General features: G+C 35.4%; 2 protein-coding genes across 3 annotated transcripts; one reads left to right on the top strand and one right to left on the bottom strand.

Moving 5' to 3' along the window:
• Positions 1-284: 284 nt before the first annotated feature.
• LOC102617078 (topless-related protein 4) lies at positions 285-9,531 on the top strand. Its single transcript, XM_006475828.4, has 26 exons — positions 285-518; positions 724-813; positions 949-1,128; positions 1,285-1,398; positions 1,508-1,666; positions 1,766-1,943; positions 2,029-2,152; positions 2,451-2,566; positions 3,056-3,224; positions 3,354-3,463; positions 3,552-3,621; positions 3,730-3,803; positions 3,961-4,056; positions 4,138-4,233; positions 4,900-5,027; positions 5,138-5,372; positions 5,466-5,630; positions 5,699-5,791; positions 6,016-6,162; positions 6,973-7,083; positions 7,187-7,366; positions 7,647-7,775; positions 7,867-7,962; positions 8,250-8,438; positions 8,580-8,746; positions 8,955-9,531. The coding sequence occupies exons 2-26, from the start codon at positions 734-736 to the stop codon at positions 9,151-9,153; spliced, it is 3,405 nt and encodes a 1,134-aa protein (XP_006475891.2). The 5' UTR covers positions 285-518; positions 724-733; the 3' UTR covers positions 9,154-9,531.
• Positions 9,532-11,588: 2,057 nt separating this feature from the next.
• On the bottom strand, positions 11,589-16,153 carry LOC102616781 (BRAP2 RING ZnF UBP domain-containing protein 1). 2 transcript variants are annotated; one of them, XM_052442407.1, is made up of 12 exons: positions 15,995-16,153; positions 14,908-15,225; positions 14,518-14,626; positions 14,303-14,417; positions 14,038-14,135; positions 13,706-13,812; positions 13,308-13,557; positions 13,105-13,158; positions 12,560-12,703; positions 12,347-12,411; positions 12,049-12,103; positions 11,589-11,970 (listed from the first exon to the last, which is right to left on the bottom strand). In XM_052442407.1, exons 2-12 carry the CDS (start codon positions 15,204-15,206, stop codon positions 11,812-11,814), a joined length of 1,455 nt encoding a protein of 484 aa, XP_052298367.1. In that variant the 5' UTR covers positions 15,207-15,225; positions 15,995-16,153; the 3' UTR covers positions 11,589-11,811. The 2 variants fall into 2 exon arrangements, with proteins under 2 accessions (XP_052298367.1, XP_006475890.2); XM_006475827.3 differs by having other exon boundaries at positions 15,990-16,150.
• Positions 16,154-16,608: the final 455 nt, after the last annotated feature.

Here is a 16,608-nt window from a genome sequence, read left to right on the forward strand (position 1 = left end):
TCTTTTGTTCAAACTAAGTGGGCCCCAAACCAAAGCTTTGATCGCTGAGGGCAAACTCAAAAACATTAAAGAGAGCTTAATCAAGCGTATTTAATAATAACTCTCCTATGCTAAAAAAAAAATAATAATAATAATAATAACTCTCATAAGGCCCAGTGCTTATCACCGCTTTAGGACGTACCTATCACATTGATAAATAGAATGACTTATCAAGGCACTTATCATACCGACTCATCTCATCTCATCTCTCGCTCACGGTATTAAATAGGTCTGTGATACCTTTGTTTCTTCGCTTGCATCTCTCTCCTCTTCAAATCCCTAGCCAATTTTCTCTATAAATACTTACCAGAAGAGCTAAGACAGAGAAGAGAGAAAGAAAGAGAAAGAAGAAAAAAAAATAGTAATAATAACAACAATAGAAAAGCTGGGAGAGAGAAACACAAGCACAAATCCACTGAAACGACATCGTGTATCTCTCTATTTTCTTCAAAATTCTCCGATCTATCAATTTCATCCAGGTAACAACTCTTCGCCTTTACTCTCTCATTTTTGTTCTCTTTTTAGGTTTTTGACTACTAATTTCTCAATTTCGTTATTTTATTTTATTATTATTATTATATTTTTTTTGGCTGCTGAACTGGAATATGATTATTGCTCGCAATTTAGAGATCGTTGTTTGTGAAGTATTACATTGGATCTGTGTAATGTTTAATTTTGTTGCAGGCATAGAATTATGTCTTCGCTTAGCAGAGAACTCGTGTTTCTCATACTTCAATTTCTCGATGAAGAGAAATTCAAAGAGACTGTTCACAAGTACGCTACAAGTTATACTGTTTTTAATCATTTTTTTAAATGTTATAGTTTTGTGTTTCTGTGAATATGTTGTAATTTGCTGACGCTCTATTCAGGTTAAGGGTTTAATTATATAATGGTGATTATTTTATTTAGGTTGGAGCAAGACTCGGGTTTTTTCTTCAACATGAGGTACTTTGAGGATATGGTGACAAACGGCGAGTGGGATGAAGTAGAGAAGTATTTATCTGGGTTCACAAAGGTTGATGATAATAGATATTCGATGAAGATTTTCTTCGAGATTAGAAAGCAGAAGTACCTTGAAGCTTTAGACAAGTAGGTTTCTTCAAGTTCATTTATGTCAACTTTACTGTTTTGTTCTGTTACAACCTGAAAGTGCCTTTCGAAGTTCGTTGCTACCTTGCTTACTTGATTACAAAAATAATAATAATAATAATAATAATAATAATAATAATAATAATAATAATGTAGGCGGGATCGTGCAAAAGCGGTGGAGATTTTAGTTAAGGACTTGAAAGTGTTTTCAGCCTTTAATGAGGACCTTTTCAAGGAGATCACACAGCTACTAACGCTGGAAAACTTTAGGTACATATGATATGTCTTGCAGAATTGTTGTTTTTTGTGGCCTACTGTATCTTTTATATTGGTGATTATATGGTATTATCGAATTGTATGGGTCAATATTACTTTGCAGAGATAATGAACAGCTTTCAAAATATGGAGATACTAAGTCAGCTAGGGGTATAATGCTTGCTGAATTGAAAAAATTGATAGAGGCTAACCCTCTTTTCCGTGATAAGCTTCAATTTCCTTCCTTGAAGAACTCGAGGCTTCGGACTCTTATTAATCAGAGGTGCCTTATAATTTCTTTCCTTTCTTATGTCCAGACCCTTATACTTTAGTTATTGCTTTCAGACCATGATATTCACATTTCTCAACATTTGAAATGCAGTTTAAATTGGCAGCATCAACTGTGTAAGAACCCGAGGGCCAATCCTGACATAAAGACCCTATTTGTGGACCACACCTGTGGACAGCCAAATGGTGCTCGGGCTCCATCTCCTGTTACTAATCCCTTAATGGGTGCTGTTCCAAAGGCTGGGGCTTTCCCACCGCTAAGTGCTCATGGTGTAAGTGATCTTTCTAAGGATTTCAGGAAATTACAATGATCTGAATTCTGACTTTTCTGTACTTTAATTTTGCTTGTATGTACAGCCATTTCAGCCCACCCCAGCTGCTCTCCCAACTTCTCTTGCTGGATGGATGGCTAATCCCTCTCCTGTCCCCCACCCCTCACCTTCTGCAGGGCCCATAGCTCTAACTGCAGCTAACAATGCAGGTAATTATTTTATGCTAAGTATTACATATTTCACAGTGGTCAAATTACAGAGATTTAAAAGATGGAGATATATGCCAGTATTCTTATCCCCAAGAAAAAAAGGGAATGATCTTCTAAATCTTCTAAACGGAAAAAGGGGGAAGAACGTCAAGGCGTGATCATTTTAATAATAGGATAATAAGTGTTTTCTGAATCTTTATTTTCTCTTCTCGTAGTATCTTTTTATGAGGCATTCTTGGTACAAGTTCTTGGTCCCTTATTATTCAATTTATTTACTTTTACTCCTTGTTTATGATAGCTGCCATCTTAAAACGCCCTAGGACCCCGCCTACAAATAACTCAGCTATGGACTATCAAACAGCAGATTCTGAACATGTATTGAAGAGATCAAGGCCCTTTGGAATATCCGATGAGGTAGTACTGGTCAATTTTAGCATTCTTTTGTATTTTATCATTGTTCAAGTGATGGAAAGTGTTTCATGACCATTTATTTCTTTGTACAATTGTTCAGGTGTCTATAAGTTGTGTCATGATTAGGGAAAATTAGGTGGTCTTCTCATTACTAAATCCAATGGCTTTTAGAAATATCACTTACACAATGAGTACTTAGCGGTGTTTAGATATGGTACATTATGCTATTGAGCGTGAAGATTACCTGAAATCTCTAGAAATATCACTTACACCATGAGTAAGATAGAGGGTGAAGATTCTAGATTCTATATTTGGTGTTTCTATAGTTGCAGAATGTTTGCTTATTTTATGTCAGCTTAAGTATTTAATGCAGCTAATACATTGATTAAAACTTTGATGCCGTGGCCACCTAGAAGCCTTTACTTGAATGGACATCTTACAGATGTTTTAACATTGTCTATAATCTGTCTGTTTACGTGATACTTTTTCCAGGTCAATAATCTGTCGGTAAATATCCTGCCTGTTGCATACACTCCCCAAAGTCACGGTCAGAGTTCTTACTCTACTGATGACTTGCCCAAGACTGTTGTTATGACTCTGAATCAGGGTTCAGCTGTCAAGAGCATGGATTTTCATCCAGTACAACAAATATTACTCGTTGGTAAGACTCCACTGGCATGGTGGACACTTTTTTCTCAGTTTCTGCTTTAGTTCTCTTGTTTACATCAATCAGCTTTTGGATGGTGGGGTTGACCATACTCTCCCCTTTCTCATGGTTCAATCATTTCAGTTGGGACAAACATGGGTGATGTTATGTTGTGGGAGGTTGGTAGCCGTGAGAGGATTGCTGTAAAAAGTTTTAAGGTCTGGGAGCTTGGAGCATGTTCAATGCCTCTTCAGGTGGGGCCTTCATTTCCGGACAGGATCTATCTAACTTGTTGAAATTGTATCTTATAGGGTTGACCATAATCGTCTGTTCCTCTTACAGGCATCTCTGTCAAGTGATTATACAGCATCAGTTAACCGTGTGATGTGGAGTCCTGATGGAACTCTTTTTGGTATGTTTCAAGTAAACATGTGATTATCTGATTGTTTACATGAAAACTTTTTCAATCAATAATAAAGAAGAATGATTCTTGAATGGATTTATTTTGTCCTTACTGCAGGTGTTGCATACTCAAAGCATATTGTGCATTTATACACCTACCATGGTGGGGATGAATTAAGAAACCACCTAGAGGTTTGTGTCACAGTTCTCTCTCTTTTTTTTTTTTGGGTTGAAGCCCATTTTCCTAAGTAGCCTCTTTATGAATTTAATGAATGTTATACTTTTTTTAACATATTGAACGATTCATAATATGCTAAACGTTTGTGATGAATATCCTTTTTGATGTTAGATTGAGGCTCATGTTGGCAGTGTTAATGATCTTGCCTTCTCATATCCAAACAAACAGTTGAGTGTTGTCACTTGTGGCGAGGACAGAGTCATTAAGGTTTGCTTTGCTTCATTAGCTCATTAATTTTTTATGAGTCTGCTCAAATGAAAGAATTTATATATTTTCAAATGATTGCAGGTGTGGGATGCAGTTACAGGGACTAAGCAGTACATTTTTGAGGGCCATGAATCACCTGTATATTCAATATGTCCTCATCACAAGGAGAATATTCAGGTAATGGACTATAGGACTACATGATGCGACTGACACTGGTTATTCTTCTGTTAGATCAGCTCTTTTTCTTAGCAGAAGAAGAGTAGGATTTTGTAATTGTGATTAGCAATGTTCACGGTTGGCTGTGTTCTTGTTTCTTCTAAATCTTTCATATCATATTCTGATTTTGGGTTTAAGTTACAGTTGAAATCTGATTGTTGATGAAGCAGATTATGTGGTAGTTTGCATAACGATAATACTGATGGCCAATTTGACTTCTTGAATTACATTTGATTTGGGTCAATAAATATAGGTAAATTTAGAAGTCCTGCTGCCAGTCTTTTGCTCTGCTGTTGAAGTCTTGTCTAAATGACCCCTTCTTACTGAGACATTGTAGGCTTTAGAAACAAAGAAATTGTAACACGTTACAATATACTAGTAAGATTTTTATTTTATAGACATTAAATCCTTTTTTTTCTTTGGATTGCATATTAAGGAGCAATTGTTTTGGGACATAATTCTTTTTTGTCCTTACCCTCATATTAACTGCATTCTTTTCTGTTTTTCCTATGCTGTTATCATAAATATTTTATGGTTTTCCTTGATTTTTGCAATTTAAGATTTTATGCTATTGCAATTGTAATATTGCTTAAATTTTCCATTTTCTTCCTCGCTTCTATTGCTCAGTTTATCTTCTCAACAGCAACTGATGGGAAAATAAAGGCATGGTTGTATGATAACCTGGGCTCAAGAGTAGACTATGATGCACCGGGTCATTCATCTACAATGATGGCATACAGTGCTGATGGAGCTAGGTTTGTTTATGTTTTGTGCATTTTACAGTTCTGACTTTCTTTTGGGTGATGGGAGGTTGCTTTCTGCTCTCCTACAAATTTGCAACTCAAATTTCCAATGCTATTCATAGGTTGTTCTCATGTGGTACAAATAAAGAAGGAGAATCATACTTGGTTGAATGGAATGAAAGTGAAGGAGCAGTCAAGCGCACATATCATGGTCTTGGGAAGCGTTCTGTGGGGGTTGTGCAATTTGATACGACTAAAAATAGGTTTTTGGCTGCTGGTGATGAGTTTATGATAAAATTCTGGGACATGGACAATGTTAATCTGTTGGCAAGTATTGATGCGGATGGTGGATTACAGGTAATGATTGGATTTCCCCAACCCCATCCTAATCTAGTTGATGCAATACTTTCTTCAGACTAACTTTCCTTACCTTGAAAAATTTGCTTGCAGGCTTCACCTTGTATAAGATTTAACAAAGAAGGAATTCTGTTAGCTGTCTCAACAAATGATAATGGTATTAAAATTCTAGCAAATGCAGATGGGATTAGGCTGCTACGAACAGTGGAAAGTCGTACATTTGATGCTTCTAGAGTTGCTTCTGCTGCTATAGTGAAGGTTGGCTAAACTATTTTGAACAGACAGTTTTGTGCAAATATGTTTTCTAAATGCAATGTTGAACGCAGGCCCCTGCAATAGGCACATTTGGTTCTGCAAATGCAAATGTTGGAACAAGCCTTGGGGAGCGAACTGCTCCAGCTGCTGCAATGGTTGGAATGGTGAGTGCATATCTTGGCCATGGGTTTTTCCAGATTCTCTAGGCAGGCTTCATCTCTCTGGTTTTTTTTTTTTTAAGGGAACATCTCTCTGTTTTAATATTAAGAACTTTTACCTTCCCCACCCCATCTGATAGTAGTGCAAATTTATATTCTATTCAATTGTAGATATGCATAAAAAAGAATATGTTCAGTGATCTAACCTTTTCAATTTTGAGTTTCTGTAGAGCAATGATAGTAGAAATTTCACTGATGTGAAACCAAAAATTGCCGATGAAGCAGTTGAAAAGTCAAGGATCTGGAAACTGACCGAAATCACTGAACCATCACAATGTCGATCCCTTAGACTTCCAGATAATTTAACAGCAATGAGGGTATGCTTTACTTTGTAATCTTTCTAGGTTCCTTAAATGTTATTATTATTTCTTGTGGCACTTTACAATCTCTTGGACTGTGTAAATAGTGATTGGCTCCTGAGTATTTCTGATACAAAATTTTTTGTTCACAGATTTCCCTTCTTCCATAATTTTTATCTTTTGCTTGTTTTAGTTCCATCGAATTTATGCATGTGCATGAATTTCAAAATTGCAAGTTTTTGTTCATTTTTACGGTACATGTGTGTATCCTGATACCAATTTACGTCCTGTAATTAATTTTTTTTAGTTGAGGTTATGATGGTGTTAAATTGCGAGCTTTTACATCAAATTTGCTCCAAAAAAAGTAAATTTATTTAGGATGTGGGATTTTCAGAACTATACACTGTTATACTTTCTTTTGAAAAAGCTAAAATTATGACAATCTTTTTCATGATTATTGAGGTCTTTGTATCATCATCTTTCACGCTGATATAAACTCAGACATGTGCAGGCATGCTTGTGAAATTCTATGTATTTTCATGAAAAAATGTTCTTTACAATCATATGTTCTGTTTATATGAGCAGAACTTCTGGATAGTTTGAAAGTTTAATAATGAGAGAAATTGCACGTTGAAAGAGAGTTGTCGTTAGTTGGGACAATATGCTAAATCATATTAAATATGGGAATTACTCACTTGATTCACTGGTAAATTCAATAACTTTGAAGGTTTGCATTTTGCTAAAACATTTCAAGCAAAAGTTATTATTATTTTTACTTGTGTTTTATTACTTTCTACTAATGGTTTTGAATGGTAATAATTACTTCAGGTTTCTAGATTAATTTACACAAATTCAGGACTAGCCATATTGGCCTTAGCATCCAATGCTGTACACAAGCTCTGGAAATGGCCAAGAAATGAGCGAAACTCGACTGGAAAGGTATTGCATTTTAGTTTTTAGGAATTCATGCCTTTCTTCAATTTTAAATTTGATGTATTAGCATCCTTAAGCATATCATTAACGAAGCTTTTGTCTCCTATAGGCCACAACTAATCAAGCACCGCAATTATGGCAACCTCCAAGTGGAATATTGATGACTAATGATATTAGTGATACAAACCCTGAAGATGCCGTTCCATGTTTTGCGCTCTCAAAGAATGACTCTTATGTTATGTCTGCTTCAGGAGGGAAAATCTCTCTATTCAATATGATGACATTTAAGGTCTTTATCTTCTTTTAGTTTCACCATGTCTACTTCATTAGTTATTTTCAATGCATCTTGTAGAAAATTTTGACTAGTTGGGCTAGTTTTCTAAGATTAATGCAAAGTAGTTCTCATTGAGTAACAATGTTAAGTTGTATATTTTGGCATATTGATGTGAGATCTAGGAAAAGTGACTATTTCATAAGATTATTTTGATATGTTTTTTACATTGTTTTTGCACATTTTCTTAAATATTTTTGTTTTATATTCATTCACACTCTTGATTTAATGACTTTAGACAATGACAACATTCATGCCCCCACCACCAGCAGCAACATTTCTGGCATTTCATCCTCAGGACAATAACATCATTGCCATAGGCATGGAAGATTCATCTATCCAAATCTATAACGTTCGGGTCGACGAGGTTGTAATCTGACTTAATCGAACCTTTATCTACTGTTTATACATAAATAGTAATGGGATTTTTGAAAAAGCTGGATGTTTCATTTTCTCAGGTTAAAACAAAGTTAAAGGGTCACCAGAAAAGAATAACGGGCCTTGCGTTCTCTAACACGCTAAATGTGCTGGTGTCTTCTGGAGCTGATTCTCAGGTGAGAAATAATTAACTGGGCTTGCGTGCATGCCAATATGCGTGTCTGACAAAGGAATTTCTAAAACTAAAGTAATCTCTGATTAGGAAGCCAAAAGGACTCGCTTGATTCTTTTGGTTAGCCTACTTAAGCTATTAATTGATGTTGAGGTTTCTAGGTTATGGAATAGAAGGTTGCCTTGACTGGAGAATAATTCTCTAAATTGGATGTTACAATTCTGTCCTAATAGTTGCTTTGTGGTATCATAAATTCATTATTGCTCATTTTCCCTTTTTCTCCCGATGCAGCTTTGTGTTTGGAGCACAGACGGGTGGGAGAAGCAGGCTAGCAAATTCTTGACAATTCCAAATGGACGAACTGCATCTGCTCTTGCTGATACCCGTGTTCAGTTTCATCTAGATCAGACACATCTGTTGGCAGTCCATGAAACTCAGATAGCTATATACGAAGCACCTAAATTGGAATGCCTTAAGCAGGTGGGCTAGTTAGTTTGCACAAGTTGATGGTGCCATTTTTCTTAGTCTAGTTTTTCACTTTTCCTGCCATCTACATGATTTGGATTTGTTTATAATTAGAAATGATGACACTTGGTGATATCAAATATATTTTTGGAACAGTTTGTCCCTAGAGAAGCAAGTGGTCCAATCACGCATGCTACATATTCCTGTGATAGCCAGTCAATATATGTGGCTTTTGAAGAGGGAAGTGTTGGTGTTCTCACCGCTTCAACACTTAGATTGAGATGTCGCATAAATCCTACTGCTTATCTACCTACCAATCCAAGGTTTGTTTTTATGCGTGTTTTAATTTCTTATTCAGCTAATAGATTTATATCTTGTTTTTCAATGTCATAAATCCTACTGCTTATCTACCTCCCAATCCAAGGTTTGTTTTTATGCATGTTTTAATTTCTTATTCAGCTAATAGATTTATATCTTGTTTTTCAATGTTTACCATCCAATTTTTTGGACTAACAGTTTAATATATAACAGCTTAAGAGTGTATCCTCTTGTCATTGCCGGAAATCCAACCGACCCAAATCAGTTTGCATTAGGATTGACAGATGGCGGAGTTTATATAATAGAGCCATTAGAGGCTGAGGGGCGATGGGGCACCTCTCCCCCAAATGAAAATGGTGCTGGGCCTAGCACAACTGCTGGTGTAGCTGGTGCAGAACAATCCCAAAGGTGACAAGTAGATGTCATTGTCTTTCGCCAAAGTCCTCAAGAATGTAAGCATTTCTTCCTAGCAGTCCCCGTTCCTGGTCCCGCCACAATGTGATTTTCGAGGGAAAGTTGCGGAATTTAGGCATCACAGTTTTAGGATATCCAGCTCATTCTGTTAGTTGTATTTAAAGTGAGATCAAGACTGTCTTCTGGCCAAGGCATCATTGGGTACCCCTTCAGGATTAAAGTATGGTGTAAATTTAGAAGTTAATGAAAAAATGATCCGAGGAAGAATTTTATGGCTGTCCTGGCTATTTTAGTGTTTACAAGTTTGGAAAGGATAGTGTCAGTTTTCTAGTGGATGAATGCATTATTTGGCAATTTACTTACAATCTTAGTTTTATTAAGTCTCTCCAAATTTTCTACTCATATAGAATGACCTTTTTAATGGTTGATTTTTAATAAGAATTCCTTTTTCTTTAGCCCTTTTTCGTTTTTCCCCTTTAACGGTAAATTTGGGGCTCAGCGCACTTGGAAAGATTAATGAACTTTAATGAAACTATGTTAGAGGATTTACCTTTTTTATTTTTTATTTTTCATGTGAATATTACCTATCGTTTTCCGTAAATAACCCTACCAAGGGGAATATTACCCTGATATTTAAAAAAAAAAAAAAGATAAGACAACTTGAATACACAATACTTTATTATTAGTAATAGAATATATTAGAGGACGAATTAGAGAATACTGTGAAGAAAAAAATATGAAAGTCAAATAAAACACCGATTTAGAAAATGTGTGTAGATGTGCATGAAGTACAGTCTTTGGATGTAATTATCTAGCTATTCTAACGACAAAAACACAGAGAGTATAAGAAACGATATAAGCAACCCTATAAACAACCTTATAGGCAAAATAGTAGAAAGTCTTATAAAAGAAATTTAGGTTGTAGGAATGTTGACTTTTTAAAAGAAATTTATTCTATTTGGAGTTATCAGTATACTTCTATTATTTTCTAATATAAAATTTAATTCTAAGATAAATGTGTATCCTACTTTTTAATTTGAAACAAATGTCTATATCAAGGTAAGGTAGTGTGGGTTGAGAGTAATGTTCTATATATTTGAGTGAACATAATTAAGGTTGATTAGTCTTGTATAATTTAAGAATAACTAAAGGTATAACCAAAGTCGAGGTGAGATGGTAAAATTTATTGTGTTGAAAACAAGGGGTGTAGAGTTCAATTATGTTCATACGGGTGGGATTGAATTGTCATTAGGGTAAATAATAAAAAAAAAATAAAAGACAACTAAATTCAAGTATGGAGAGTAAATTGGTATGGTTGAAAAGAGAAAGAAGTCTCGGCAAAAATTAATCTTTCAAAGTTTATAAAACTGCTTCAGAAAACATGCTTATTGAAACACTTTTAAATTCCTGACTCACGCTTAAAGCGCATTTTTTAACAATATATTTTCTTCAAAATAGGACCACTGGAGATCGTATTTTAAAAAAAAATTTTAGATAATCAATAGAAACTTCCACTAAGTTCTTATTATTTTCGTTGAAAAAAAAAAAACTCTTTTCAAAAACCTTTTTTCAAACTCTTTTCACTTCAATATAAATTATACTTTCGTTTGTCAAGCGAGACTTCTTAACATGAAAGATAAATAAATAAGATGAAATAAATTGAATTTACTTATTAATCGCTATCCAATTGATGTCTAAAATAATTGTATGAAAGAGAAATTTTATTGCTTTTGTTTATTTATGAATACAAAGTGTTGCTTAATAATGATTAAGTGCATGTAACAAAATAATAATAATAATAATAATAACTAAAAAGATGCCTTCGCAATCTTTTTTTTCCTCCCTTACTCAAAATACGGTGTCCAAAGATGGTGCTAACGTTGGTGTAATTTTGAAAAGAAAGAGATGGATGTCTATCAAATAAAAAGTAGGTGGCGGGCTTCTATAACTGAAACTTTGCGTTCATACGGGTCGTGCAATTATTCGTCACGGTTTGAAAACAACTACGAACTCATGATCCAAATTCTTTGCTACAGTTTGACATCACAATCTTTATTTGCTAAACTTAAATTGTTTATGACATGTAAATTACTTCCAATTGCCATCGTTCTCTCGTATGTGTTGCCTTTCATGTAGTTTTACATATGAATTTAAATTGTAACTTCAGAAAAGGGTTTCATGAGGATATTAAAGAGGTGCCAGTAGCACCAGCGCACCACTCTGAATTAAAAGAACAAAAAATCCCAATCTCAAGTCTCTTTAAGGACGATGCTCCCTGAGGACCCTGACCTTTAGGACAGTGTAGGAGAGTTCAAAACTCACGCTACACACACACACACTTATTCTGGATTGATATTTTGTGATGGTGGAACAATTCACCACAAATTTAGGCATCAGGAAAAATAAAATGAAAAAAAAAAAAAGGAATGCCCGAGATCCCAAGTGACTTCTTTTCGTATTCCAACAACCACCCCCCTTATTTTCCCCTGATATTGGCAGAGAAAACTAGCTATCTGCATTTACAGGAAAGAAGATAAACCTTTGAATATCACTACAAAACATATATATTTCTGGTTTACAAGCTTGTACTATACTAATGATGAGAACTATCCCCCCCATTGTAGAGGTCTCAGTTATCATGGGAGAAACAATCCAACTAGTTCTTTCTTCGACTTGATTTCTTGTGCCTTCGGGTGTTGGTTGGAGACGATTGCTGATAGGATACTGGCAAGACAGTTCCTCCTTTGATGCCATCGGAATCTGTCATGTTAGTAAGTGTTTTCTGGGCTTCAATGTAAACTGTCAAATCTCTAATCTGCATTCATCAGATAATTTGTTAAAAAACCAGTAAATTCAATCAACCACATACAAGAAACTTTTGGTAATGATGTACCTGTTCTTCCAGATCAAGTATTGTCGCATCTCTCAACCTTAGTGATGTTATTTCCCTGCAAAAAGCAAATATTTATGATTCCCTTATCTTACTGTAGACACATAACACAAACTCAATGCCCCCAACAAGTTGAGGGTACTTGTTATTTCATTTTTTCTGAGCAAGTATTATTGTATGGCCTATCTGCGAAGGTATAAGAGCATATAATTGCTCATTCCAATCTGACAAACCCACCCAAAATATTGCTTTAAGCACAGAATTTTGGTTGTGCTGCATTTATAAGCAAAAGACAATTTACCTCTCTTCAATTTCCTTAAACTTCTTCCGCATAATTTCTTGGTTCTTAATGAGTTTGCTGTTGACCTACAAGCCAAAAAATAAAAATGACAGTACTTGCTATGAAATACGATAACAATTAAAAAGTTTCAATCAAAAGCATTAAATAACACCCCCCCACCCCCCCAAAAAAAAAGAGGATAACAGATCTGAAATGGGTGGTTAACGGATTTACATCTGCAACTGCCTTTTTAGCCTCTTCACAAATGTCCAGCTCATTTTGAATATCCTGCATCTTGGAAGCCACAGCTTTCTCCACAGTTTCTGGGATCAAACTCTCCCTTTTACTTTTGGCCTCTGCAAGTAGAGATTCATAGTACTGGGGGGAAAAAAAAAAGAATTTAGAAAAGAATAATAATGCAAGTGTATAGCTATCCGAATGATATGAACTAATGCAGGGATTAAAAATTTCAATCAAACAAGAAAATTTTCATTTGGGAATTCCTGCAAATTTGTCAAATGGTGGATTCCATATACCTAAATAATTGAATAATCCTTTCGTAAGTATTCAATCAGACTACAATTCAGAATATGCAGGAACACAGAAATACACATAACAGCATACATATTTCATGATATTCCCGCATATAAGTAGATATCGGAGATCAACAAAGAAGCAAGAGGGCTGAGAGAGGGATGGAAAAATCAAAGTAAGAAATAAAATAGAGAGAAGAGGTCTAATCAAGTAGGGGTTTTTACATCCGGGAATGATGTACTTACTTGTCTTTGGGTCTCTAGTTGAGTGGCAAGAAGGCGGTTGTACTCATCTACAATCTATTATCAAGAATGGGAACCAGATATCAATGGATAGCTTAGCAAGAGCAATAATTATCAACAACACTAAATAATCATATCAAGTCTCTTTCAGTTATAAAGATAATATATTCACAATTTCCAAAAGAATTTGCAATAGCGGAACATACGGCTTCAACTTTGCTGTTGAAAAGAGCCCCACTAATTCCAGAATCCTCACTACATTCACATGTACCACAATGCGCTTCATGTGACATGCAAGGAGAGTTCATTTCGACTAACTTTCCATCAGCTTTTGACTGGTTTAGCCGATGAACATAATTGTCACCAACATAATCCCAAATTTGTTGAGTTCTTAAATCAAGAGAGTACCAGTGCTGCGTATCTTTCCAGTGCCTCACAGCATGCCCTTCCTTATATCTGAGTCCATAAACAAGAGCAACAATAATTGATAAAAGTCCAAACTTGGGAAAAAGCGTAATTCACAAATAGGCAACAAACTTTGAGTAATAAAGTCTTCAAACTGAAAACTATCAGCATAAGAAGAATGCTACAATAAATGCATTACCTTCCACATCCCACAAAACCACATATCAAACAGACCCAAAGATTCTCCACTGTTCCACAAACAGAACAAGTTGGTCTCTCATCCTGCTGGTGACAAAATCGACAAACCTGAGGGCATAGAAAGTAGATAAGAATAGAATAGATGGATTCAATATTTGATAGTATGCTACATGTCAGAATGTTCGAATTATTTTTCCTACTATCGAATTATATTGAGAATAAATGGGAAAATTCTCATCATAAAATCATTCGATAAACCAAAATCTTTGAACTGGAACATATGCATTCCAGAATAAAGAGAAATGAGGGATGGGTGAGAGAGAACTAGTTCACCTGACAAGATAAAACAGTCCATTTTGCAGTACACGAACATTGAAATGAATGGTCACAGATTGTACTGAGAATTCCACTAGTGTCTGGGTCCAACCTTTCTGAAGTATCAAAATAAATAATATGAACACCCCCAAGAGAGGGGGGGGGGGGGGGGGGGGGGGAGGGGGAATTAGGCTCACTAATCCCCTAAACAAAAATCAGAACTTCATATGAAAAACCACTTAATCCAAGTGATCTACAAAAAGAAGGAAAATGTGTGACTCACCAAGACAAATCGGACAAGTAGGAAGCTCGGTAAATCCTGCTGGCGGTGTGCTAGCAATCTCAGCTAATTCTGTGTACTCCACAGAAAGCATAAATAGCATGTGGCATACCTCAGCCTATTAAAACCATACCCAGAATTATGTTCCCAATTTAATCACATACCAGATTAAATCAGTCGAAGATGCGAATAAACCAGCAAAAGTGAAGAAAACTGACCTCAGCAGGAGAAAACCTTTTACCATTGAGGTTGCTATAAAATTCATCAGCAGTCAACTGATCAACAAGCTTGATCAAAACACTGTATCGATCTTCCATAGCATCATTCCTAACAGTATTAGAAGACATTAACTTTGACACTGTTCAGGGAATAGAAAGTGTAATAAAAAATAAATTCAATAATATCTAAAATCCAGAAACCTTGACAGGACCTTTACCTAATTGAAGCGCCTATCTTAGTTGTAAATCAAATATTTTCTTATTACAAAAGTAAAAATTACAATTTCAATTATAACTTCCTTCAATTTTCTAGCAATTAGTGCCAAAACCCTAGGTTCAATTCATTCTCGTCTTATTTGGAATTGAATCAGCGATGAACATAATAGTTACCTGATGAAAATGAGCTCCTCCACGTGGTCGATGTGAGACCCACAGAAACGGACGAATTCATCGGAGGAGAGGTAGTTGGGGACAGCAACCACAAAGATACACGTGGATCGCGAGTTAGGGTTCTGTTGATAACTCTGCGACGTTCCTCGAAACAAGTGCACCAATCCTCTTCGCTCGCTGAATTTAGGGTTAGGGTTAGCCCTTGATCGGGTGGCAGTACTGGAGACGGTGCAGAAGCCGGCTTCTTCAATCGTGATAGGGTGGTTGTCGTCCACTGTGTGGACTCGGAGAACGAACATTGTCTTTTCACTCTGGCGCCTGGAATCGGTGAGTCGACACGGTTGAGGGAAATTGTAAAATGTTCGCGGGAAGTTGTCCGAGAAAATGCCGTTGAAAAGAAAATGGGAAGTTTACAAAATTACCCCAAAAGTTTTGGTAATTTTTCAAAATTAGACGCCCTAAGATTTTCTATTATGTCTACCCACAAATGTAATTTACAAACCTAAATACCCTCAGACCTATCAACAAAATGCCTAACAAATCACATTTTCAGCCAAATCTCACTAAAACTCAGCACCATCTACTCACCAAAACTAACCATCTTTAACTCACAAAACATCAATTGGAACATAAGAAGTTAAGGTCAGTATTTGTTTTTACACAATTTGTATTTTTAACTTTAGATTATTTTAAATTTATGCGGGTATTTTAAGTAAAAATAAATTAGGATATGAACCTAGAAAATGTGCGACAAACACCTATTGCAAAAGTCGCTTGCTGTCGTATTGCTCGAGTCTCGCACAATAATACAGTAAGTGTGTTCGTGTGACAAGAGCTTGTCAGCCGAAAACACTTGCTGTGCGACAATCCCCCCAAGCCACCATCAATCCATAACATCTTAATCTATGAAAAATGAGGCAACTAAAGTATAAAAGACATTTTTACCGAACACCTAACGTGCCATTTGTAATATAAAAACTTAACACAAAATAATATTCACCAAATGCTCATCTATCATAAAATATACCCAAGTATACACTGAACTACATTTAATTGATGATTCAATGTTATGAAAAAAATACCTTACTTTGATGTCAAAATCTTGAGATGCAGTTGTCACCCAATTACTGAAAAAAAATCATCGTCCAATCGTTGGAAATGCAGCTGCGTCCTATCAAAAGTGATACTGCTATCAAAAGCCCATTGAATCTCCATCGATCTTACCAGAAAAGCGCTGACGAAAGGGGATGATCAAGCCACCGACAGTGAGAGTGAATTATTAGTTTCAAAAGCAAGGATATTTGGTAAAAATAAAAAATTAATTAGCCTAATGAGAAAAAAAATTAGCGTGGCTATTTGTGAAAGTACCCAAAACTTTTAAGTTATTTTTTGTCAATTTCCCAAAGAAAATTGACATTTACGTGTTATGGATTGTTCTGAAAATTTACCTCCCCAACTCAATTCCATTACATAATTACCAATTTACCTGCGTCCCTAAACCTGATCATGACTCTCAATTATCATAATTTAGAGCCGTCAATTTTGTCTATAATTCTTTCTTTTAAAAAAAATGTGTATTATTTTTATGAACCACCTATTTGACTGTAACAATCCCACAATTTATGAAAAAAACAAAATTCTCTTAAATGACGTGTCATTTGATGTGATATTTTTATTGAATGAATGATAATTTTATCCAAT

This window comes from Citrus sinensis, chromosome 1 (genome assembly GCF_022201045.2).
Source record: "Citrus sinensis cultivar Valencia sweet orange chromosome 1, DVS_A1.0, whole genome shotgun sequence".
In the NCBI taxonomy this organism is placed as follows: Eukaryota; Viridiplantae; Streptophyta; class Magnoliopsida; order Sapindales; family Rutaceae; genus Citrus; species Citrus sinensis.